This window comes from Ctenopharyngodon idella, chromosome 8 (assembly GCF_019924925.1).
Source record: "Ctenopharyngodon idella isolate HZGC_01 chromosome 8, HZGC01, whole genome shotgun sequence".
NCBI classification, from domain to species: Eukaryota; Metazoa; Chordata; class Actinopteri; order Cypriniformes; family Xenocyprididae; genus Ctenopharyngodon; species Ctenopharyngodon idella.
In genome coordinates, this window is record NC_067227.1 from 30,889,579 (window position 1) to 30,915,899 (window position 26,321).

At 36.7% G+C, this 26,321-nt stretch overlaps 1 protein-coding gene across 2 annotated transcripts in view; it reads right to left on the reverse strand.

The window, feature by feature from the left end:
* Nucleotides 1-26,321, reverse strand: part of igsf9b (immunoglobulin superfamily, member 9b) — a 48,571-nt gene that overhangs the window by 17,090 nt on the left and 5,160 nt on the right. For both annotated transcript variants that reach the window (XM_051904449.1, XM_051904450.1), the window contains exons 2-3: nt 19,140-19,234; nt 15,968-16,174 (exon numbers count right to left, since the gene is read on the reverse strand). In XM_051904449.1, the coding sequence (XP_051760409.1) occupies nt 15,968-16,174; nt 19,140-19,200 (268 nt within the window). In that variant the 5' untranslated portion in view covers nt 19,201-19,234. The remainder of the gene's footprint in view (nt 1-15,967; nt 16,175-19,139; nt 19,235-26,321) is intronic.

The window sequence follows — 26,321 nt, forward strand, 5'->3', positions numbered from 1 at the left end:
TAATAGACTATTGTTCAAAAGTTTGGGGTTGGTAAGATTTTCAAATGTTTTTCAAAGAAGTTTCTTATGCTCACCATGGCTACATTTATTCAATTTTAAAATGTAATTTATTCCTGTGATCAAAGCTGAATTTTCAGCATCATTACTCCAGTCTTCAGTGTCACATGATCCTTCACAAATCATTCTAATATGCTGATTTGCTGCTCAAGAAACATTTATTATTATTGAAACAGTTGTGCTGCTTCATATTTGTGTGGAAACCGTGATGCATTTTTTTTTTTCAGGATTCTTTGATGAATAGAAAGTTCAACAGCATTTATTTGAAATAAGTTTTACTGTCACTTTTGTTCAATGTATTGCATCCTTGCTGTATAAAATTTCTTCAACAAACCCTTTTGAACAGTAGTGTAACTGAGACTCCAAAAAAAGAGCAACCTCTGAGCAATAACAAAAGCAATCCTGACTACTAAACATAGGGTCATTTCCTCAGCAGGTGACGGCTCCATTGAACAGGAACAGTATAACAATCAATCAAGCAAAATTCACAGCCTGAGGGGTTATTTTTCAAACCCACCACACAATATAAACAACCAACTATGACTAACAATTAAGCCTGGTCTAATCTCAGAGCTGCTGCTGTGGGAAGTGTTTGAGATTCTGCATAGATAATAATTGACCGATCTCATCCTTCAGAAGCGTCCTTTTCACAGAGCAGCAGCCGGCGTGTGTTTACTGTCATTAAAAGGTTCCTCTGATCCAGGGTCAGAGGGGGAGGGTGGTTATTAAAGCAGGAGAGAGGGTAATACAGGGCGTATGACAGCAGGTGTGGTGGATGTTCCACAAATATATGAGTATCTTCCCGCAATGTCCAGTTCCTTTGGCTGAATATGGAACTATTAGAAAACCCCCACAAAAAAAAGCACCAAATGGACTTGCATACAGTCAATTAAACATTGAACAAGTTTATATGCACACACACACACACACACACACACACACACACACACACACACACAAAGAAAACCACACACTGATTGTGTGATTATCAACGCTCACCACACATGGCGTGTAAGCTAAGTGGAATGCTGCTATTGGACACTGAACTCTTTCCCGCCACGGAGTGTTTGTCCATCAATGAGAACAGAATGGAATGCCCCCCTCTTAATTCTCTCAGGTTACCATAGCGATGAAACCATGGGGTGGGAGTTGGGATTTGAATTCAGTTGCTGTAGAAACCCAATGGGGCAAAAACACAGGGAGGGAGGGAGGGAGGGAGGGGCAGGTCACGAGGAAACGTTTGTGCCAATGATTTTGAAAAATTACATGTAGGGTTGGAGGGGGGAAAAAAGAAAAACGTTTTGATTGAAGTGGATAAAAGGGTCGAGAATCGGGTGAGACTGAATTACAGAAAGAGAGAGAGAGGGGGGAAAAAAAGTGTGTTTTTATTTGAACTGAGACAATAGCTCTGACTGAGTGACAGATGCAGGTCTGTTTGGGTTTAAATGTTTAAATGGCTTCGTACCCACAGGCCTTTGAAAAAGCAAAACACTGTGGTCACGTGACCAAAATAATAAGTGCACAAAATCTAATGCAATTAGACCCACTGTCATGATGTCATGGAGAAAATCGTCCTGCTCATTCTGACAGACATTACACATCTCTACAGGAATGGGCTCTTAATGACCCCACAGGGCAAGTTATTGATGAACAAAAATTGAATAAGTGTTGCAAGTGCATAACATGAATTCCAAAGAAGATCCTTGGATCAATGACGAACCCTCAACAGCCAATGAGCACTCGGTGACCCTTGACCTCCTCCAACCCCATAATTTTCCTCCAGACGTGTCTATCATTGCGCACGGGTCAATACTGACATGATTGTCGGTCACCAGGATCCCTGCGACCAATCAGAGTCTGCGGATTCCAGACATGCAGGGACAATGCAAAATGCAGCCGAGAGCTTCATTTTCTCGCATCTTCCTGTCCTGAATGTTTATAAAGCTACTGTATCATATTTCATAAACAAAGGCCTCTAAATTATCAACATGATCAAAGCTTTGTTGTAAAACCTGTTGCACGCAATCTACTACATGCCTTCTGTTGTCTGATGGATAGTTTATACTTTTTTTTAGCAAGTAAAAGGCCTTTTAGTATAATTGCAAAAACATACACTTTCAGGTTGTGGTACACATGGTTTTTGGCCATATAAATATCAGCATCTGCATCAAATTGCATTTTTTTTGCTCAGTTTGAGCCTCTGAATAAAATTGAAGTGTATGAGCTCCATATTCTCATTATAGCATACTATATGAGCCATAATGCTGATGTATTAAATATGATACTCAACAAAAACACATATGCAAACTTATAGTCAAAAAGTTCAATAAACTCATGCGTTTTTTAAAAAATTGATATTTCTGAAGTCAGTCTTTACATGGTTAATGATTTTACTGCTTGACATCCAACCCGTCATTTATGACCCGTTTGCAAAGACCCCTTAGTTACTGTTGCTACGTCCGACAAGCCATGCTGCTCTCAAGCCACACGTCATGTTCTTACCCAGTGAAAAATATATCGCGGAGCAAAGAGGACACTGCCAAAGACAGAGAAGGTTACTTTTGATATATACAAAATACATACAAATTTTGTAATTTTTAAAGAAATTTAAACAATAAATACCATTTTGTGGCTCTTCAATGTGTCATGACAGATCGCTGTAGCGCCTCAGTTCAAGCGGCTCGTAAACCGATCATCTCTTCCTACTAGTTAATTTATAGCATCAAATAAACATGAATGAACATCAGAAGGAATGTTGTTTTAACGGCGGAAAGACGTCAGTACACACCATTTTTCAAGCTCAAGTCCACTGACGTTAATCTACTAACTCCCCTGACTGCTTTGTCAGACAAAATATCGGATTTGGTGTTATGATTGGTTAGATCGCCTGTCAATCAAACTCCTTGCGAAGGGTCAATTGGGCTACTTTTAAGATGTTGCCGCAGGTAAAAATGTTTTCCGTGGGTTGATTTCCACCCCCCGTACATACGGTTTCAGCGCTCCAACACCCCCAAAACACCCCCCAGACGTACAAATTCAGTGGAGAATTCGGCCGCCCGATGGAGAAAATTGCATTGGGCTATTTTTGGGCTACTTTTGTTGCACAGACCTGGCAACCCTGTTTCTAACATCCTGTCCTGCCATGCATTTTTCTTTTCAGCCATTCCTCTATTGTTTTGTCTACTTTGCTTTCCTTTATATCACTATATTCCTTAAAAGATTAGTTCACTTCAGAATTAAAATTCACCCCTATGTCATCCAAGATGTTTATGTCTTTTTTTCTTCAGTCAAAAAGAAAATTAAGGAAAACATTCCAGGATTTTTCTCCATATAGTGGACTTCACTGGGGTACAATGGTTTGAAGGTCCAAACTGCAGTTTTAATGCAGCTTCAAAGGACTCTACACGATCCCAGACGAGGAATAAGAGTCTTAACTAGCGAAACGATCGGTCATTTTATTAAAAAAAAATATAAAAATCATATACTTTTTAACCACAAATGCTCGTCTTGTACTGCTCTCCGATGCGCCACGCATTATGTGATCACGTTGTAAAGGTCATGTGTAATGTAGGCTGAAGTACCGATCCAGCGTTCACAAAGCGAACGTACAAAGACTAAGTCAAACGCCCTTTATAAAAAAAGGTAAAACAACGATGTCGGACGATTTTGAAGTTGGAGGAGAAAATGAGAAGGAGTTTTTCGCCCTACCATGGTACTTCCGCCTACGTCATGCGTGACCTTTTCAATGTCATTACGTAATGTGTGGCGCATCACAGAGCAGTGCAAGATGAGCATTTGTGGTTAAAAAGTATAAAAATGTATTTTTTTTTTTTAGAAAATGACCAATCGTAGATAAGACCCTTATTCCTCGTCTGGGATCGTGTAGAGCCTTTTGAAGCTGCACTGAAACTGCAGTTTGGACCTTCAACCTATTGGTAGCTGTTGAAGTCCACTATATGGAGAAAAATCCTTTAAAAAAAAAAAATCATTTAAAAAAATCATTTATTTTTAACTGAAGAAAGAAAGACATAAACATCTTGGATGACATGGGGGTGAGTAAATTATCAGGAATTTTTAATTCTGAAGTGAACTAATCCCTTAAACAAACGCATGTTCACTTTCTATGGAACCTAATTGTCACATCAATTTTTAGGATAAAGTAACAGCTGACATGCAACAAAGAGTTGTGTGTATGTTTCTTACTTATGTTTTTTACTAATCCTTTAAGTGAATTGCTCTACTTTATAAAAACATAGCTCCAGCTCTATACTAATTAGCTCTATATAATTTATACGAATGCTAAAAATCACAATAATGTATGGCCCTGAGTGGCTTTTTGCTTTATTCAATGTTTTCCCACCACTCTCTAACCATGTGACATCTACCTCCCTCACTTTAGCCCAGAGTTACTGAGTTTTGAAACGTCTAGGTGATGTTCATTGGAGGGTAATATGCAAGACTCCTGAGCGACCCTCACAGTGGCTGTGCAGCTCATGTGAGCAGCAGTCAGGATCTTTCCCTGTGGGTGGTGCGTGCGCCTGCCAAAAGATCTTCTCCACGTGGTGCTGGGATTCTGACATTGCCTTTTCAAAAACCCCTGGCCCTGAACTCCCTCGGCATACAGCGCTTAAACTCACTCCAGGGTATTGTGGGCCATGTTTCGTCTCCTTTGAAAACTGTTGGATGAGTCATTTTTCAACGACAACAGAGAATGTGCTGGTATGAACCTAAAGCGAACAGTGACGCCTCCAAGGGAAAAAAACATTGGCCACCCCACTGACCTAAACCAACCACGATTTTTTGTTTAGATTAGAATAATAATTCAACATCTACACCAAACACTTTAAAATTCAAAGAGCGTAAAGCATGTGTTTGTTTAGAATTCTCTCAAACCCTATCAATTAAAATGTTTAATTCTTTTACTTTTTATAAAATGTGTATTTTTTTTCTTTAAAAAAATATACAATTAAATGGTAAACAGCTCTGCTTGCTCCCATCTTTGCTCACAGGTGTTCAGTTCAGGGTACATAAGGTTTTGAGCCAATCGCCTGAGCTGTAAATGTCATGACAATGCATCATGATTGGCTGATAGCACCACAAGAACACACCACAGGTTGTATCCGAAATTGCATACTTCCCAACTATATAGTAGGCGAAAAACAGTATGTGACAAAGAAGTATGTCTGAATCCACAGTAAACAGGGTGACCTACTACTTCCTGCGAGATTCTCAAGTGTGCATATGATGGACACTTTACCAGGATTTGTGAATGACAGCGAAGCGACGCAACTGACTCTGGTAAGTCACATGATAATGACAGCATGGCAAATATAGTACGTCCAGATTACATTCATACTACACACATTCATACTATATAGAACATACCTTTTTAGCAGACGGTAAGTAATTACTTATTCAAAATAACTACCTACTCATGAGAGAGTCCAAAATCATTCGCTAGACACTATTCTGAGCTTTGATGTGAAAGTCCATTACACACTTTTAATTTTATCTCGTTTTTTAATTAACAAATCAATATTTAAAATAAAAAATAAAATCTAAATATTATATTAACATTTTAAAATAAATAAAATAATAATAATAATAATAATAATAATAATAATAATAAAATAAATTACATTTATTTCTCTCTTAAATTAACAAATCAATATTTAAAATAAAATAAAATATAAATATTATATTAACATTTTAAAATAAAACAAAATAAAAAAATAAAAATAAATAAGATAAAAATTACATTTATTTTTATCTAATTTTTCATTAAATCAATATTAAAAATAATAAAAATAAAATAAAATCTAAATATATTATAAAAATAAATAAATAATAAATAAATAATAATGATAATAATAATAATAATAATAAAATAAAAAATTAAATTTATTTTCTTATTTTTTTAATTAACAAATCAATATTTAAAATAAAATCAAATATATATATATTAACATTTTAAAATAAAGCAATAAAATAAAAAATAAAAATTACATTTATTTTATCTCATTTTTAATTAAATCAATATTAAAAATTAATTAAAAAATAAAATAAAATAAAATAAAATAAAATAAAATAAAATAAAATAAAATAAAATAAAATAAAATAAAATAAAATAAAATAAAATAAAATAAAATAAAATAAAATAAAATAAAATAAAATAAAATAAAATAAAAGTGTAATTATAACATCTACCACCAGCCAAACCCTGATTCCCTTGGTGGCATCCTAAGATTTTCACTGTCCCATCTGTCCACCCCATTAAAAATTTCCCTGAGGCGACACTGCTAGCGAAGCGCTCACGGCGGGTGGCCTCTTCCGCTGTCCGGCTGTGGAAAGCAAACATGGAGCGTTCCGTTTAGTTTAGCCTACTCTATCTTTTCCCATATTGTTTTGTTCGGGCTGATCTTTTCCATCCCTCTGTGCTAAACCAGAAGGATAACCCCTCTATTGTCTGCGGTCAACGGAAAGCCATGTGATTGTTGCAGCTGCACATCTCGCCATCACATTCGTGAATGCATCCATGCACAGACTGCCTGAATGTGTCACAAAATAACACACGGCACCTATGGAGAAAGATGAATTGTATTGAGAAAGGCCTTGAACTTGTTTTTCTTTATTCCACCCTGTGTGAGTTGAAGGATGACAGGACCCTAATGCATTATGGGATGTGTTTTGATTTGAATACAATCACACATCTAGGGTAGGATGGGGAGGGTGAATGGATCTCCGGCCCTATCAGCTTTTAACCCCCTTTCTCTGAAACACCCCCCTTTGACCACTATAATCACTTGAACCCTCCATGAATAGCTCTTTGTCGTGGGATAGATTACAGTTAACGCTGTCCTTGTTGCTCTCCGTCTGGCAGGCTTACGGCTTCGTCCCACAGATCAGACAGAGGTACAGACACACAGGTTAATGTTTGAGCCCCGAAGGCATGGATCAATAGAGCAAACGTTTTACTGCCCCCAATTTCAACCAGCTATTGCTAAATGACCGGATTATTGGGAAACCCTTTAAATGGATCTAGATGCCAGTCAGTAACATATATACCACTGGACTGAGTGATCCTGAGCTTTGGAATGTCTTAATGTGCATGTGGTAGTAAATGATTGGCTAGACTATAATCCATGTAAAAGTTCAAACAAAAGTGTCTCAAGTGCAAACATCTCAGCTGAGCCAATACCTCAGCTGATAACAAAATTAATAATACAAATACAAATCATTGAGTTACTAACTCATAAAAGACTGCACCCTACAACATCCTGTTAGCTCAAAATAGATCTGCATGATATTTAAGAAAAATGTGGTATGAGATCTCTTTTTAAAGGCACACTATGTAAATTTTCGCCACTAGAGGTCGCTTATTCAAAACAAAGGCGTAGCTTGATGACGCAGAGACTAAGCAGAATCATGGGAGGTGTTGTCTTCATGTCTACAGCTGGTGGAAAAGAATCCGACGGGATTCAGGCAGAAATCATGTTCATGGATGAGTTTAACAACGTTACTGTAGTATGAAGCAGAGCAGATCGCTGGAGCGATTGCTAATGAGAGACGAGAGCGACACACGGCTTGAGAGCAGCAGGACTTTTATTATGCCACAGTCGCCGCTTCCGCTTCTTCCGGTCAAGCGTATGTGGGGTAAAGCAGCGCTGTTTATCATATTAGATACATTTGTGTGTTGAAAGTTGTTATAGTGCTACTCTGCATTTGCTCGGCAGCTGCTATGAGACACTTAATGCACACTGCAGTAAGCTAGATCGATATTAGACATGGTAAAACATGGTACTCGCGGTAAATAAAGAAAACGAGATTCAAACAATAAGACTAAATGTGTTGAGCTATATAACAATGATTAGTTTTCTGTCAATGAATGTATCCAATCAGTTGTACCCTTGTCTAATAAAACACAATATATTAAAGCATCTTTGGTGTTTCCATGGTTTCTACAAAATAAAACTGGAAATCAAGGGTAACACGGGTATGATGTCATTAATAGGCGACGCACAAACACGGTCTGTTTCCTGGTTATAATTGCTTATTTCTCTGGATTTAAACTTTCTTGGAAACATCTGGGATAATGTAAGTACACAAGTCAACAAAATACATATAACATTGTTCTAGTGGTTTTTGGATATTTTAATCCAAAAATCTTACATATTGTGCCTTTAAATAATGCGATATTCGATACGCGATACGATAAGGGGTGCAAAGTGTGTAAAATCAATTTAAATTATATTTAAATATATTTTTAAAAAAATTATTGAACAAATATATATGTTTCACATTCTTTCTGGGAAAACAAAGCATCACTATAACTTCTGAAAGTGAACAGCAGTGTTTTAGCATTACATAAAAAGTAATGTCACAAATATGAAAATGTCATTATAACTTTAATGTAAACAAGAAAAAAAAAAAATCATTCAGATAGCCATTGCGATATGCATATCGCGATATGTACATTTGCGATATTTTGATAATTTCGATGTATCGTTCAGCCCTAGTTCAAAACTACAAAAACAAATTATCAACACTACACATTTTTATTACTACACCTGCATTTATTTGATCAAAAATACAGTAAAAACAGTAATATTATGAAATAATATTACCATTTAAAATAACTTCTATTTGAATATATTGTAAAATGTAATTTATTCCTGTGATCAAAGCTGAATTTTCAGCATCATTACTCCAGTCTTCAGTGTCACATGATCCTTCAGAAATCATTCTGATTTGCTGCTCAAAAAACATTTCTGATTATTATCAGTGTTGATCAAGGATTCATTGATGAATAGAAAGTTCAAAAGAACAGCATTTATTTGAAATAGAAGTATTTTGTAAGAATGTACTGTCATTTATCATCAATTTAATGCATCCTTGGTAAATAAAAGTATTAATTAAAAAACAAAATCGTACTGACCCCAAACTTTTGAATGGTAGCGTAAATTGCATATAATACCACATGTACATTTGGTTAGAAAATTATGGTTTAAATGGTTTAATAGAAAAAAACCTTTAGCATCATGGTTAAAAGTTCATTAAATTCATAGCAATTCATGACTTTTGCCAATAAAATCTTCTCCAGTTTTATTCTTCTGGTACTTTAAACACATGACGTCCACATCCAGTCACCCACAAGTAGTTTTGTCAGTTAAAAACAGGTATAAAACCTCCTTGTGGAGAAGGAGCCAAGTATGGCGATCCCAATACCACGGACCTGTGGCGTAAAATTAGTCTGATCTGGTTCCTTGATGCCCTAGATTAAACCCAGGTCTTTGTTTGAGGCAGTCCTTCTTCTTCTAAGACTCTGGGAACATGATATCTCTAATTTCTTTGCTCTTTTTGCGAGATGACTCCACCTGTTCAGTCTGGGCAGAAAGACAGGTTTCAGGGTAAACTCAAAGTCTTCCTTCTACGATTTTTTGCCATTGTTTCCTTCTTGACTGATTAAACACTTGAAGTTACCTAGACTTCAGTTGAGGAATGTAAGAAATGCGAAACCAAAACCAGTGGCAAACCAAAGGTCAAGCAAAGGTATCGTGACTTTGCCTTTGAATAGATCTGGCAATGAAAGAGTTTATCGGAGAATAGCTGATGAGTTGGGGGAGGGGACGAGGTGAATGAGGGGACTGACCACTGCATGTCGTATAAATGTCGGATACAGGGAATTAAATGATTTTGAGATGTGACTTTTCAAATGTCATTGTCATTTTTCAAAGAGATTTGGAGTCTCAATGATAGTTGGAACTGGAAATTATGAAGTATAAATTACGTCTGCTTCAAATTTTTTGCATCATCACTTGATCATCATCACTTTTGCATCATCACTTGAATTAAATGAAATTAAAATTATAATATAGCCTAATTAATTATAATTAATTTACAATAATAAAATAATTATATATACACGTGTGTGTGTGTGTGTGTGTGTATAAAAATAGAAATGTATCCACAAATAAATACTGAAGTTATGAATTTACATTTTTTTCTCTTTAATTTATTTTTAATTCATTATGTATGTGTATATACACATTTATATTTTTATATATACATTTTTATACATATTTTTGTTATATATATATATTATATATATATATATTTGTAAGTTATGAATTTACATTTTTAACTAATTTAACTAATTTATATTAAAAATGATGAAAAATAAAAACAAAAATATATGTATAAAATATATCTATATCTACAAAAATATAACTAATTTAAAGTAAAAAAAAAAAATTATAAAAATGCATATTTAAAAATGTAAATGTATATACACATACATACATCAAAGAGAAAATATAGTTCTCCTTTTATGGTTTTGAGTATGCTATGCTTCTGCCTGTATGCAAAGCTTCATCATGAATTGTGAACATGCCAGGTTTTAATGAGATTCTGACTGAATTTTTAGTTTTTAATTTAGTTACTTTTAGCTGAACCATCCAAAATGAGAGATCAGTGAGGACACGCATGCACTTGCATTTTGCGCACTTTCCCAGACTGCATTCAGAGCATTCAGTCAGGTATGCTTCTGATAAAAATAACTCATAAAATAACTTAAAAATAAGGAAAAATTATTTCCTTATGAGGCAGAAAGTGAGGGTGCATTTGATCAGCTCTTCTTAGACTAACGGCTCCCGACAGCACAGGCCGAGCGTTCAAGATCCACACCACACATGCTGAACTCTGCTCTTCAGATCTCCATCCAGCTGTTCATGAAGAGACAGCATTCACAACACATTAAGCGTGCCATTGTTGGCTATAAAGGTCACACAAATCAATATTCAAACTCATAATAAATTCTTTTAACATTAAATAAAGTACATAATTAGTACCTGAGATTATCATACTTTGTATGTTGTTCTAGCTGCAACGTTGCAGAAATAGAAACGGAAATGTCACGTTGTTGCGGCTACTTAGGACAAAAACTCTGATTAAGACGGAAAAGATACCGTTTATTGCATGTCGTGGCATCACGACGCATCTGGTTAGGACACAGTGTTACATTTATGTAGGCACTCAAGCTGAAAATTTGATGGTGGTTTTGACTTGGACCAATAAGAAATCAACCTTGCAACCACAGCAGTGTGCCTAAAAACTATACCGAACACCATTCATGTTTGTGTAATAATTATAGATGGGAAAACCATTCTACTTAAACACCCATTAAGCTGATCTGCATGAGTTATTCTGGTATTTTTACGAGCAAGTTTGCGTTATGAGCAACTTCCCTGTCATGGAAACATTGCTAGTCGAGGCTCGTGAGAAGTATCAGTCAGACGTGGATGTGGAAAGAACTAAAATAAAACAAGGATGGCTCTCCTTCCTTCATGGGCAATGTGCCACAGCTGTCAGCATGCGCCCGTCCCAGCCTCTCTGACCCAAACCGAGACCTGATCAAAGTGGTCTAACCGCCCAAGAATGCAATTAGCTCTCATGCTAATCTGAAATACAGCAAATATCTTATCCACTGATTGGCGACTTCAATGTGACCCTTCTTATGCATGCTGCACTCAGAGAGTTTGGCTTTGGAGAAAATGCACATGTACAGTGACTGAAGTACAAATAAGTTAAAAAGTGGTCTAAATTGACAGATAATTAACATCTAAGATACCAGACTTATGCACTAAAGGGTTCAAACCAAAAATTCATGTGTAAGAGGGTGTGCATTTAGTGAATTATGCACTTTAAGGCACAATATGTAATTTTTCGCCACTAGAGGTCGCCTGTTCAAAACAAAGGCATAGCTCGATGAAGCAGAGATGTCGTCTTCACCTCACAGCCAGGGGAAAAGAATCGGGACGAGACTCTGGCAGAAATCAAGTTCATGGATGAGATTATTAACATTACTGTAGTATGAAGCAGAGCAGGGCCGAGTGTTGTGGGAGCTGAACGAGGCCGCTGGAGCGATTGCTAAAGAGAGACGAGCGCGACACATGCCTCGAGAGCAGCAGAACTTTTATGATGTCGCAGTCGCTGCTTCTGCTTGTTCCGGTCGAGTGTATGTGGGGTAAAGCAGCACTGTTGATCACATTAGATACATTTGTGTATGTTAAAAATGATGTTATAACGTTACTCTGAGCGTTTGCTCGGCGGCTGCTATGAGACACTTGTTGCACACTGCAGTAAGCTAGATCAATATTAGAATATCATGTTAATAAATGCTGGATGGCTTGTGTTGTTAAATGGCATGCAATTAATTTTAAAAACATATTGTATGACGGAGAGAAAGCTGTATTACTGTTACTAAAAATAAAGCTGCATCTGATTATGCTATGTTAGCCATATGACAAAATAGTGTTGTCTCTGAGGCATGAACACAGTACTCGTGGAAAACGAGATTCAAACAATAAGACTAAACGTGTTGAGCTATATAACAATGATTAGTTTTCTGTCGATCAATGTATCCAAACAGTTGTTCCCTTGTCTAATAAAACATAATATATTAAAGCATCTTTGGTGTTTCCATGGTTTCTACAAAATAAAACCGGAAAACGCGGGTACAATGTCATTGATAGGCGACCACGAACACGGTCTGTGTCCTGGTTAGAATTGCTTATTTCTCTGGATTTAAACATTCTTGGGATCATCTTGGATAATGTAAGTACACAAGTCGAAAAAACATATAACACTGATCTCGTTATTTTTGGATATTTTAATCCAAAAATCTTACATATTGTGCCTTTAAGAAAAAAAGTCACATGACATACCTTAAACATCCTTAAATGTGTTGACTGATGTGCATGGCTCATCCAATCAGATTTTAGAGTCAGAAAGATCTGACAAACCTAATGTGTGCAAACCTAAACATAGTTCTGATAAAAACATGAGACTTTTGATCCAGTTTGCAGCAGAATTATATTTAAAGATGTGAACAGGTCGGGTTTCAACATGTCATCCGTGGTGTGAGGTTTTGCGATGCGGTTTGGAAAACTTACATCCTTTTAATTTGAGAGGGGAAATGCATCAGATTCAAAGCCGTAATATGCTTCATCTGTTGCCAGCGTGCTCTAACATAGGGGTGAAATTAAACACAGATGCAGCTTAGAGAAAAGGGAAAGAAGAGGCAATTTCTTCCTTCCTTTGACGTTCCTTACTCATTACTGACTGTTTGTTTTATCAAGAGGTAAACTGCATTTCTTCCTTTCCTCAGATCTTTCTTTAACCCATGACTTGTTGTCTAAAACACCACAGAACAAATCTTAATTTATTTTGCAGTAGTCTCCTGATAGACACGAGCATCAGGTCAAGACACAGAGGGGCTCATCTGAGAACCACATGCTCCTCCTGACAGTCACAGCACATCCCACTGGGAAAAATTTCCATTTGATCTTCTATCAAAACCCATTCAAGTGAAACAAACGCCAATCACACCAGACCTGGTGCTGGTACTATGGTTCAGAGATGGTATCAGAACTGAATATATATCACAGCACTTTAAGTGTCTAATAACCAACATGTAAAAATGTATTTCTCCTTTTTCATGCAATAACTACATAATCATAATAATAACATTTTAAAAAGAAAAATAATACTATATTTTAGTTAAAAACATCTTATTTGGGCTACTTCTGTATTACATATTTCAAGTATATTATATATATATATATATATATATATATATATATATACATACATACACACACACACACACACACACACACACACAGTACATTATATATACACACACACAGTACATACATATACATATATATACACACACATATATATATAATGTATATGTAACAACAAAACACAGTAAATAATTGTAATTAAAATATATATACGTTTTATATATTTAAGTTAATAAAATTATAGAATACAATATAATTTCACAATAAATATTTATATATAATATAAATAAAAGTATATCTTTAATTTTATATACTCGTTGTCTTCATACATGGTTGTTTCAGTTGTTGCAGAAGGAAGCTGGGAGTGATGTCACTCATTGTCTTTTGTGTGCTGACACAATGATGGAAAACTCTTCAGGATAAATCCATTATTCCCACACCTTCTATCTATTCTTAAAACAGCCCTGCTGAAAAACAATTTTCTCTCTTACTGGGTCAAATCCATCTGAGACACGCGGCCCCTAACCAGCCCGCTGCAGTTAACCCCAATGTTCTTAATCCAGGGTCCCGCTCAATACCCACAACCCCCACGGGCCGTAACGTCTGAGCACCCCACTACCCCCTTCCCTTTTCTCCCTCCAGCATCTGTACCAAACGCAGACACACACTCTACATAATTACAGGGCACTTGTTTGGGTGGGTCATTTATATGGGGATATTCGTTTAACAACACAATGCCCCTCCCCCTTCAATAAATTCCAGAGCACGACCCCTCCTTCACGTGCACTGGGGCAAACGGCTGCATTTACACCGCCAAGCACCTCTCCGGGAATGAGTAAAGCACCCAAACAGCCTTGAAAGTTGTTTCAAGGGAGCTCTTGGTGAATTGCTTGGGAAATCAGCCTTTTGCAGGCCCTGTGTCGGCACCTTTTTGAGAAACAACAACAGGAACTATTGTGGGCCATTGAGTGGATAAAGCCTGTGGATGTGGCCCCCAGAGTCTAAACAAGTGATTGTAAAACAGAGAACTACGTCTAAAGAACCCAAAGGTCTCTCTTAACAATAGCAATAAACCTTTAAGGCAGCTTTCAGTATCCCAGCAGCAAACCTCTGAAATCCAGCTGCATCTGAGAAGATTCCAGCAAAATGAAGTGTTTTGAGTAGGTGCCTATACATATAAAATCCACCCACATATAATGCCTCATGTCATTCCAAACTATATCATTTATTTATGTATTTATTTTGTAATTTTCTTAAATACTCTTTTTTTTTATTCTAAAAGAAATATTATTTATTTTGTTTAATATTTTTATTTAGTAATAATAAACATACAAAAATAAAATTATACTAATACTAACACTATCACTAATAATAATGATATTATTATTATCATTATTATTATCATTATTATTATCATTATTATTATTATTAGTAGTAGTAGTATATAGTCATACTGATGTATAAACACTACATTTTTGTACATCATTTTTAAGCGTCTGATAACCAACATACAAAAATGTATTTCCTCCTTTTCACGCAATAACTACATAATCATAATAACATTTTAAAAAGAAAAATAATATTAATATATATTTTAGTAAAAAAAAAAATATATATAATATATATCATAAGTTATATTTTTTTTAGTTATATTACATAAAACAATATTTACACAGTATATAATTGTAATAAATATATAAACAATTATTTTGTTTATTAATAATAATAATAATACACTAAGATTAAAAATACAACATTATTATTATTAATAATTCTCATTATTAGCAGCAATATTATAAAGTCACATTGAGATCTATAACAATTTTCTGGTCAATATTATAATTAATAATAATAATAATAATAATAATAATAATAATAATAATAAATAATAACAATATTAATTATTTTTTTTGGCCTAAAATATAATCAGTTTAAAATAATAATAATAATAATAATAATAATAATAATAATAATAATAATAATAATTATTATTATTATTAGTAGTATTATTATTTTAAACTGATTATATTTTAGGCCAAAAAAATATTATATTATTATTATTATTACATTATTATTACATTGTTATTACATTTTTGGCAAACACCCCCGCTATTGGATTTTTTTTTTTTTTTTTTCCAAATCGTGCAGCCCTTTTTGACATTAATATAATGAAATCATAAATATCATTGTGAGCTCCAAAGACAAAGCGCATAAAATCCAAACTCATAAAAGTCTAGCAGCAGCATCACTTCCTTCGTCCCCTCTGGCAGTCTCTCTCCTGCAGGATTAATGGAAAACTGATTTATGTTTAAGGTGACACTCACCTTTGTAGTTCGGATGCACTCGTGGGGTGTAGCCGCCAAATTTAATGAGGATGGGGACATTGTATCCCAGCCGGACCCACTCCACCACATGTAAGGGAAAGAGATTTGGAGTGGTGGGCCCGTCTGATGGAGGAGTCAGACTGCAGTCCAGCTCAGCAAAACCCCCGACCCTTCCCCGGACCACCGGTTCAGCGCTCAGAGAAGGACCTGTAGAACACAAACATACACATGTGAACTCATTTTCCATGATTTTCCATTTCCATGCTAGTCCAACTGATTTATGCTGGATAGCAGTGGTTTAGTGCTAGTACCATTTAAGTACCACTGGTTAGAGCAGGTCTAGATTCATTTATTCTGGTTAATTGTGATTTTCTGCTGCTCCAGACTGATTTTTGTTGGTTTAGAGCTGGTCCAGATGGATGTATTCGGGTTAGCACTGGTCTAAACTGATTTATGCTGGTTAGCAGTGGTTTTGAGCTGGTCCAGACTGATTTATTCTGGTTAAGAGCTGGTCCAGATGGATTTCTGCTGCTTAGCACTGGTCTAGACTGATTTATGCTGGTCAGCTGTAGTTTAGAGCTGGTCCAGATGGACTTTTGCTGGTTAGTTCTGGTTTAGACTGATTTATGCTGGTTAGCAGTGGTTTTGAGCTGGTCCAGACTGATTTATTCTGGTTAAAAGCTGGATTTCTGCTGGTTAGTGCTGGTCTAGACTGATTTCTGCTGGTTAGCAGTGGTTTTGAGCTGGTCTAGACTGATTTAGTCTGGTTAAGAGCTGGTCCAGATGGATTTCTGCTGCTTAGCACTGGTCTAGACTGATTTATGCTGGTCAGCTGTGGTTTTGAGCTAGACCAGATGGATTTATTTTGGTTTAGATTTCATCCAGATGTATTTCTGCTGGGTAACAGCTGATTTGATCTGGTCCAAACTGGTTTATTCTGTTTTAGAGCTGGTCCAGATGGATTTCTGCTGGTTAGTGCTGGTCAGCAGTGGCTTTGGGCTGAGCTTGTTAGACAGCAAATCATAGCTGGTGAAGCTGGTTATGTTGACCATTATGTTGGTCTTTTCAGCAGGGAGAGAAGTGGATAAAGCTCAAACAAAGCACTTATTTTGAAGAGTAATGCAATTCAGAAACACAGTTAAACATGTGACTTTCCAATGCTTTTTCAGATAAATTAATTTAGTTCTTCTTAAGATAGTAAGTAGAAAAAACACATCACAAGGAGCAAACAACAAACACATTGCATTTGTTTCCTGACATGTGTTTTCTGTTTGCGTTCACAGCACATAGATCAAACCCACAGGGTGGAAAACTTCAATATTTGTCATTGGAGGCAAGTACTGCCTTTACAGTATGTACTCAATGATAAAACCAGCAGTTCTGATGTCCTGGAGAAAGCAATGACAGGATACAGACAGGAACAAGAGCCAAAAGGAGAATGTGAGATGGAAAATGAGAGCGTGACTGAGAAAAACAAGACACAAAAGAGAAGCAGGAGGGTGATGTCACAAAAACACACACTAAAGCGGGGCGAATGCAAATCCAGATTAAAAGGGGGTGGGGTGCAGGGGAGATGACATGCATGTAAATTAACATACAGCATGTTAATATGAAGAACGTCTGTGACACTTTCTCCTAATGGGACAGACAAAGAAAGCCTTATTAGGGTGAAACTCACGGGAGGGAAAAAAAACAGGTTGATAAAAAAAAGTTAATATATGTAAATAAAATGCATAAAGAAAATATTTTATATAAATATAATATTATAATATATGATTTTTATTACTATATAAATAATAATTTAAAAAAATTCTCGATAAGAACATTTACGCCAAATTCTAATTCTCATTACCTTACAATAATGAAAATCATGCTGTACATTAAACTAAAGTACAACAAATAATACCATAATGTATAATTACGACTGCACTTTACAAATACAAAAAATAGTTTAGCTTTTTTTTTTTTTTTTTTTTTTTTTCAATTAACAGTGAAGAGAATGAGATTTCTTCACATTATAGTAATGAGAATTTGGATAGAAGGAAAATTATGTCCTAACCCTAACCCTATGCAAAAAAAAAAAAAAAAGGTCCTAAAAATGATTTTCTTTTTCTTACGGGTGAAATGTGGCCTGGACATTTTTGTCAGAATCCCCCATTTACACACTAGACTTTGAGAGATAGATACAGACATCTCAAATTCACAAGATGCAAATGCATTTGGGCAGTTTTGCACCCCAGTCACCCTCCCTTGTGCCAGAGCTGCTCAATGCACCTCGTCTCGCCTGCGATTAGCGGTAATCTCTCAAAGATGACGCTCTCTGAAAGAACCACAACCTCCCCACCCTGCCTCTGTCCCGAGAGCCCCTGAGGCACACACATGGCCAGCCACCCCTAAGAATCCCACACCCCGTGCCTTGAGAGAAGGGAAACCTAAATCCCAGATTGATCTAAATCCGGATTTACAGATTTCATTTTTTTACAGGGAGGATTTGATCCCTGTTCCCCCCAACTGTTTGGGGTGTTTGCTCCTAAATACCAGCTCAAACATCACAAATGCTCTCGCTTGCCCCGGGACAGGTTGCATGCCATGAGGAACATAGAGGGTCGCCTGTTTGTTAACGAACGGGAATTATCCCCTCCACCAAACGTGTTCTGTGAGTAAACAGGCTGAACTAAACCCCTGGAGTGCAGTGATACTGTAGTCATGTCTACGAACACCAGCAGAGGAATCATGGAGAGAGAAAAAAACAGACACAAATGGACGGAAAACAGATGGTGAGAATGATAGTGTGAGGATGGAGAAGGCTTGAAAAAACAGCATTCATTTATAGTGGATCAACTATAAATTTAACACTTGCCAGAATAATTGGCTTTAACAAATAAAATGTGACTTTTTTTTAAGGAAATGCAACATAATTCATGGTTTAATCACTATTTAAGAATGATAATTGGCCCTAAAAAGTATTTGAACAGTTGTGTATACATAAAAATGTCGGAATGTCATTAGATAATTAAATATTAAAGCAAGTGTAATTTATTATAAAGAAAGACATTCTTTAACTCTTCAGCATTTGAGACATGCACACACAGATGTGTGCATGTTAAGTGAATAAAGCGCCCAAATCCTGTGATTTGGACCGAGTGTAGCAGGAGGAGGAAAATGTACTTACACAGTAAAAAAAGGGCGGCTGCGATGGTGACATTCAGAAGCCAGAGTTTCTTCTGTACCATGGTAAACTCTCACATACCATCACACATACCCCACCTGAAACACAAAGACACACACGGAAGTCAGTCCTGAGAACTCTCTGCTTATATTTTCCAGTTCAGAGTGTACACAGTTAATCCATTACACACATCTCATGTTATCATTTAAAGGTACTGTATGTAGAAGAAACCCTTGTTATTAGCGACACCGGTGGCCATTATGTGAACTGCAGCCAGCAACTTACTGCTCGTGTTGGCACTCGTCTACACGTAACGTACAAGAGACTGAGCGTGATTCAATGCCCCGATATACTCACGTCAAAGTTCTTTTTTATTCTTTGCTTAGAAGTAAAAAATAAATTGGCAATACTTTTGCACCCAAATACTGTTAACGAACACCCAGACGCCATCCACGCTGCTGAGAGTAACGTTTAGGTGAATATGTAAATATGTGCTGCACGCTTTCCTCTCAATAACAAAATAAACACACAACAAAAATGACAGCGGTGAGAAAACAGCAGTTAAGAAAGCATCTGATCATAGCGATATGGATATATCTGCACCAGCTCTGCAATTCACCGGCATCATGTTGACAGATGAAGTAATTAAAATTACACCATTATGATAGTTTGATTATAAAGTATATCTGAGACTATAGACTATATACATTCTAAAAAATATGTAAAAATAAGGCACAATGTACTGTATTAATTTGACGTAATTTTCCGTTTTTATTTATTTATTTATTTATTTATTTTTACAGGTGTTTTACCTGTATTGTAGGGCTGCGACAAACCGATTCATCTCAATTCGTAGATCGATTCTGAGATTTTCTGAATGCATTGCGATTCTCTCTCAAATCGATTTTGAGCTTAGTTTTTAACAGCAGATGGCGCTCTAGGCTAGTTTTTAACCGCACGCTCAAATGCTCACAAAGAAGAGCGCTCGTGCGTTCAGATGAGTCTGAGAATGTACTTGCACCTCAGAATGCAAGATTAATGTAAATAATAATGGCTATGTGAGACTATAGTTTGAATTAATCCCTTTTCTTTGCATGACACATTGACATTACAGTGCAGCTCAGCTCTTTCGGCATTATCCTGAACATTATATAAGAATTAATTATGCGTGTCATAAATTTGGGTCTATTTCTCACAAAAGAAGAGTCGTGGACTACAATTATGGTGCTTTTTGACACTTTGGAGATTGGTTTTCATATTTAGTTGACCTGTTTTTTCTTTTATGAAAATGTTAGTGCTGTTTGCCTGTGCAAAACTGCGGGACGAGTTACATGGCATAATGCAAACCTAATAGCTGCATGAGCAATACTAATGTTTGTTTTCAATTTGTAGTAAAAACCCTTTTAACTACAGAGACGACTATCATGAAATCTCTTTGTTGTCTCGAACATCACCCGACAGTGACCCAGAAAGCAAACACACCCCATGGCTTACAATAATCAACTCTCCACTCCGTTCAATATTTCTCTCCAGTATTGTGGAGGAGTTTCTCTGCAAAGTGCCTGGAAATGAAAGCAGAGTTTGGTTTAATACAGCACTGGCAAACATCCATTCGTATGATTGAGCACCTGAGAGCAGGAAAATCTCCCCAACCCGTCTCCCACGTCGACTGTTCAAAGCCACTAATACCAGCTTATTACTTTAAGTTAATTAAAGCCGAAGTTGGAAGGGGAGGCTATTTTAAGAAGGCATGCGCAATGGCGAAAAGCATGCAAACATGTTTTGTGTTTCTGCACACATTTATCTAAGAGAATGCATAAAAATTTGAGGTATACATAAAGAACTATTTCATAAAGGTAACAGATTTAGTGGTTCAAGTAAACATGTCAAACTCATCAAATTTCATGAATTGCTCATCTCAATTTTTTCCAGCCCAAATCACAAGACAGATTTCCACAGCGCAATGGAAAGTTACAGTCTCAGTCAGAGCAACCACAGGTATGAAATAAAGCACACACTTATGCTGTTTCCACATCAATATCCTCCGTTTGGAAATTTTAGAGTGTGAAAATGCTTTTGGTGTCTAGAAAAAAAATATCCTTTTTACAAGGGGGAGTGTACATTTGGTTACTGTTAAATATTCTCTCCTATCCCATGTTAACAAGTAGCACAAATGGAGCAGGATGAGTTACAGCACTTCGTTCAAATCATTAACCACAAGTATGAACAACAGTAAATGTGATGTTTTACTTAGGAAACAGCACTGATCAACAAACATGGTGTAGAAAAATATTGTATAATACTTTAAATGAACTGAAAAATGTTTCATTTATGCAGGTTACGGCTTTGTTAAAGTGATGTGCAGAGATCCAAAAGTCACAATCCCATGGCTACAATCATGTCAATCAAGCCTCTGTTCTGGAGTCAGCGGTTCATTTACCTGTATAAAAGGCTCAAACAGGGTTTAGGCCACATGAACTGATCTTGAAACCGGCCTTAAGAGGTGCCAGATGAGGGCAGGGCATTGTGTCCCTCCGCATGGAGTCTCTTACCGTCAAGCTGTTGAACAAGGCCTCCTTGTGAAAGTGTCTTTCAGAGAGAGGAGTGCAAGCAGTGAAAGACAGACAGAGAGCAAAGCCTGTGTGTCAGAAAGAGACTCCAGGTGTGTCCTACTCTGGCTAAAAGATTCAAACTTTGCAACAAAAGTCAAGAACTTGTGCTCTGTGGTGAGGATGAAACCACATTTTAAGGATTGGGGGGAATAAAAGTAATAATTTAAAGAATAAATCATTAAAATCCCATATTGGTTGACCAATAATGTGAATTTGTAGAAATACTCAATGTCAAAATCAAGGTCTGTTACGTGGCACATGAAAAGAGATACACTTCTGTTCAAAAGTGTGGGGACAGTAGGATTTCTTTTGAAAGAAATGGGAGCGTTGGAAAGCACACGGAAGTGTTTGAATTTGAAAGCATTTTGCTAAAAAAGCTAGCAAAGAGTCTTCAGTCTCCATGTTATCGTTTACATGGTCATCAAGGACACGCAGAGCGAACGAGGGCAGCCAAGCCATCGTTTTCGAAAGTCTACATTTTTGTCCTTTTACACTTAAACATAACCCCGGCATTTTTAAACTAAAATGGGCTCTGCAGCGTTTTCGAAGGTCGAATACGCCGGAGCAGTGTAAACGACAGGCGTACCGTAGCAATAGTTATGTGTTTTAAAACGACAACGCAACGACTTTTCACTCAAAAATGCTTTATTGCTTTGGAAAAAAAGAGATGCAGGTAGTGCAATGGGGAAGAAAAAAAAAAAAAACCAGTTATTAAATGAGAGTTGAGCTTTTTTTTTTTTACTTGACCACCACGTATTTAGTTATTTTCAGTTTTTATAAACAATTTGCTGTTAATAATAGCCTATTACTGGTGTTATTTATTGCTATTACTTTTTGGCTAAGAAATATTTAGCATTTTTCTTATTTTATATTATTTCTGAGTATATAGGATATGTTTAAGATAAGTTTGTACAACATTTTAACTTTGTACAATGTTTTTAGTTTGACTAGTTAAACATTAAAAAAATAAATAAAATCAAAAATCGAGAATTGAGAATTGGTCAGTCGTCGTTTTGAAAAAAAAAAAAAAAAAATGTCGAGATTTTATTTTTTTTGCCATATCGCCAAGCCCTACCAATGATCTTCACTCAAAATGAGCCTTTACGACATCTTCAAGAGGAGGAGTACCTGAAACAGATGCTTAAGACAGGCTAAGGTCCTAGGGCATGATGGGACATGCTCTGCTAACCGTCCGATCTTTGATCTTGTCCTTGACTGGCAAGACTGCTTAATAAAAGTTCTCCGGCACACTATTCGAAAACAATCACATTGCCACTTGCTGTTTCATGCTAAACCGGTTAAGACGTGTACCATCTGTTATTGACCCAAGTGTGTGTCCACTTGGACCAGCTTTAGCAGATAGCAGACAATCTCAATCTAGCTGGCACACCTCTGGAGCTTCAGGCTGATCTTCTTTGTTAGTTCACAGCCTCAACACACTAACTGAATTAAGTAACACAGTTACATCTCCATCATATGAGTCATGCAAATATACCAAATACGCTCTGTAAATGCTGTGTTCAACTTTTACAAGATCAAGTCTGTCATGTCTTCAATTCAATTAACAGTACTCCGGCTAAAGCTGTTTGCTGGGCCACTTGCCATTTTGATCGCATTAGGAGCAATGTGTTCGAGTTATCCTCACCATAGGTGGCACGTCACTCTTAGCTACGCCGACTGAGGTATTTGTGTTGGCTTTATATTTCTGAAGTGATGACCTGAACACGTTTCAGAGTATTAAAAGGTGAACTGTGATCAGAAAACGGAAGTTTGAACCAACTTGATCAGGGATTGAAAGTCAAATGAGGCGTTTACTCGTCCGGTGAGGATAACACCTGTTCAGTGTTTAACATCCATACAAATGCATTAACAAACACGCATGCAACTACTACTAAAGCTGTACTGGTGTAGGTTTATAAATGATGATTTACCTTACAAATACGATGAAATGGCGCATATTGCGTTCCCAGATGAACATTATAAGCAACCCAAACTCATAGCATATGCAGAGATGGAGTTTGAGACGCACTCCACGCAAATGATAACAGTGGAGCAGCATTTACTGTGAACGGAGCCGCTCTGAGACACACATAACCTACACGCATGCAAATAATTAAAGGGGACCTATAATGCCCCTTTCACAAGATGTAATAGAAGTCTCTGGTGTACCCAGAATGTGTCTGAAGTTTCAGCTCAAAATACCCCACAGACCACTTATTATAGCTTGTCAAATTTGCCTCTATTTGGGTGTGAGCAAAAACACGCCATTTTTGTGTGTCCCTCTTTAAATGCAAATGAGCTGCTGCTCCCGGCCCCCTTTCCAGAAGCAGGCGGAGATTTAATAGCTCACGCTACGGTTGCTCAACAACAACAAAGCTGGAGAATCTCACGAAGCCAAAACGAGGATTGTCAGTAACGGTGTTCAGCCTTAGTCGACACTGATGGAGAGACTCAGCTGAATGCAACTGGATGCTTCTGAATGGTTAGTGGATAAATTTATGTAGTTGCTGTGGAGTTGATACAACTCATCGACTAGCATGTGCCGTCATGTTAATCTTTTGTGCAAATCCAGCGTTGAATTGACCCTCGCTTGTGAAGCAGTCCGGTGTAAAATGACGGCATGCTAACAACACTCTACTACATCTCTTCCTCTTCTCTAAAGCAGCCCAACATGGCCTCACCCCCTTTGTTGCGTGTTCTCGGGGGCAGGGTTCGTGTTTTGGGGTTCGTGATGTCACTAACTCCAGGAAGAAGCTTGTTGTAGTCCCTACCAGCCGTTTGTAGTCCTTAAACAGTGAATTCTTTAAAAGAACAAAAAAAATCTCTCTCTTTGCATTGAACTTTGAGCGTCATATCTTTGCAGATGTTGTTTATGCTCAAACAGCAACATTACACACTAAAGTTAAAAAAGTGAAATCATGATCAAGGACTACTTTAAAGCGCATATATTAAACCCAAAGGGCATATATTTATTTAATTGAATCGCAGCCTATGTGAATTCACAATAGCACTATGCTATAGTATGGTTTTTAAATGGTTTAATACATTGTGCAGCCTTAGAAAATGGTCTAATAATGGATTCTCTTCCGTGGAATGCCCACTTCCGGTATTTTGCCGGTTACTTGACATGTATAAATTGCAGGATTTTTTAAAATCAAGTTCTCAAATTTAATCAAGGAATTGTGACAGCCCTAGTATAAATACTACTACATATTATAACACTACATATTATCCCTAGTATAAATAATACTTTCGCATGGGCAGGTTCAATAGCATCGTGCAAAAACATCACTGAGGACCATGTGAAAGCAGCTCATGTGCGTCTGTAATACAGGCAGGTGAAAGGTAAAGCACTGTAGTGTACATCTGCTCTTTAACGGAGTGAATAGCATGGACAGCTAGTCGCAGAGACAGCCTGATTAGCAGCTGTATTATGCTGCAGCTAATCCTGGATGATCCAGGCTGCCACAGGGTGAAAGCACAGGCCAAGCAGGATGACCTCGGTCAGAGGAAGGACAGTAAGCCAACAATCTTCCTGTGGCATTATGGTGGCATTTCTAGGGGTGGGTGGACACTAACGGTGGAAATATCATGCCAATAAGCTAAAACCGGGTGCACAGTGTTGTCAAAAATACAGACTTCGGTACTGAAATTTTAAAAAATGTGACAACACCAGCATTTCCCCCTAGCATTTTGAGAGCTGTTGAGCAGATTCTTAAACACCTCTGATTGGCCATTGTGTTCACACGCTCAACAGATATGTCTGTGATTGGCTACAATGATCAACTCTTCAAAAACATGTTGTAAATAGACATCTTTGATGCTCTTCACCGAGTGCTTACACAGATGCATAACTAGCTCCGTCAGTTACACTTGTTTCGTAAGTTGAATATGGAAGCGTAGGAAGTAGCGTAAGAATTTTGAACTGCGAGAGGCGTTACACTTTCTTCGTAAGTTGAATACGGAAGGCGGTCTGGCAGAAGCTAGTTATTTTACTTTATAACGTGTTAAATATGGATATTTTTCTTACACAAATGCATCGCTTCGCTTCAGAAGGCCTTTATTAAGCCGTGTGGAGTATGTTTATGATGGATGGATGCACTTTTTTGAGCATCAAACAGGTGGTTTCCGTGTACTGCCATTATAAAGCTTGGGAGCATCGGTGATTATTAATATAACTCTGTTTTGTCTGAAAGAAGGTCATATACACCTATAGGATGGCTTGAGGGCGAGTAAATCATGGGGTAATTTTCATTTTAAAGTGAACTACTGTAATCCTTTAAGTTTTTCATCTAATATTTAAATGTTCTTTTATTTCAGCTTTATTTTAATGAATGATTTAATGAATTATTTAAATGATTTTTAATAGTTTAAGTTTTAATTAACAATAACAACACTAATGGAAAACAACACCACACATGTTTTCTCCAGAACACAATATATATATATAAAAATCACTATAAAAATTAATTAAAAATCCATTTTCTGTTGAGTTTCCCTTGAATACTGTTACTTCCTTCAGGCTACAATATCAAGCTACATTGAGATTCCTGATTTAATCGAAGCTTTGCAC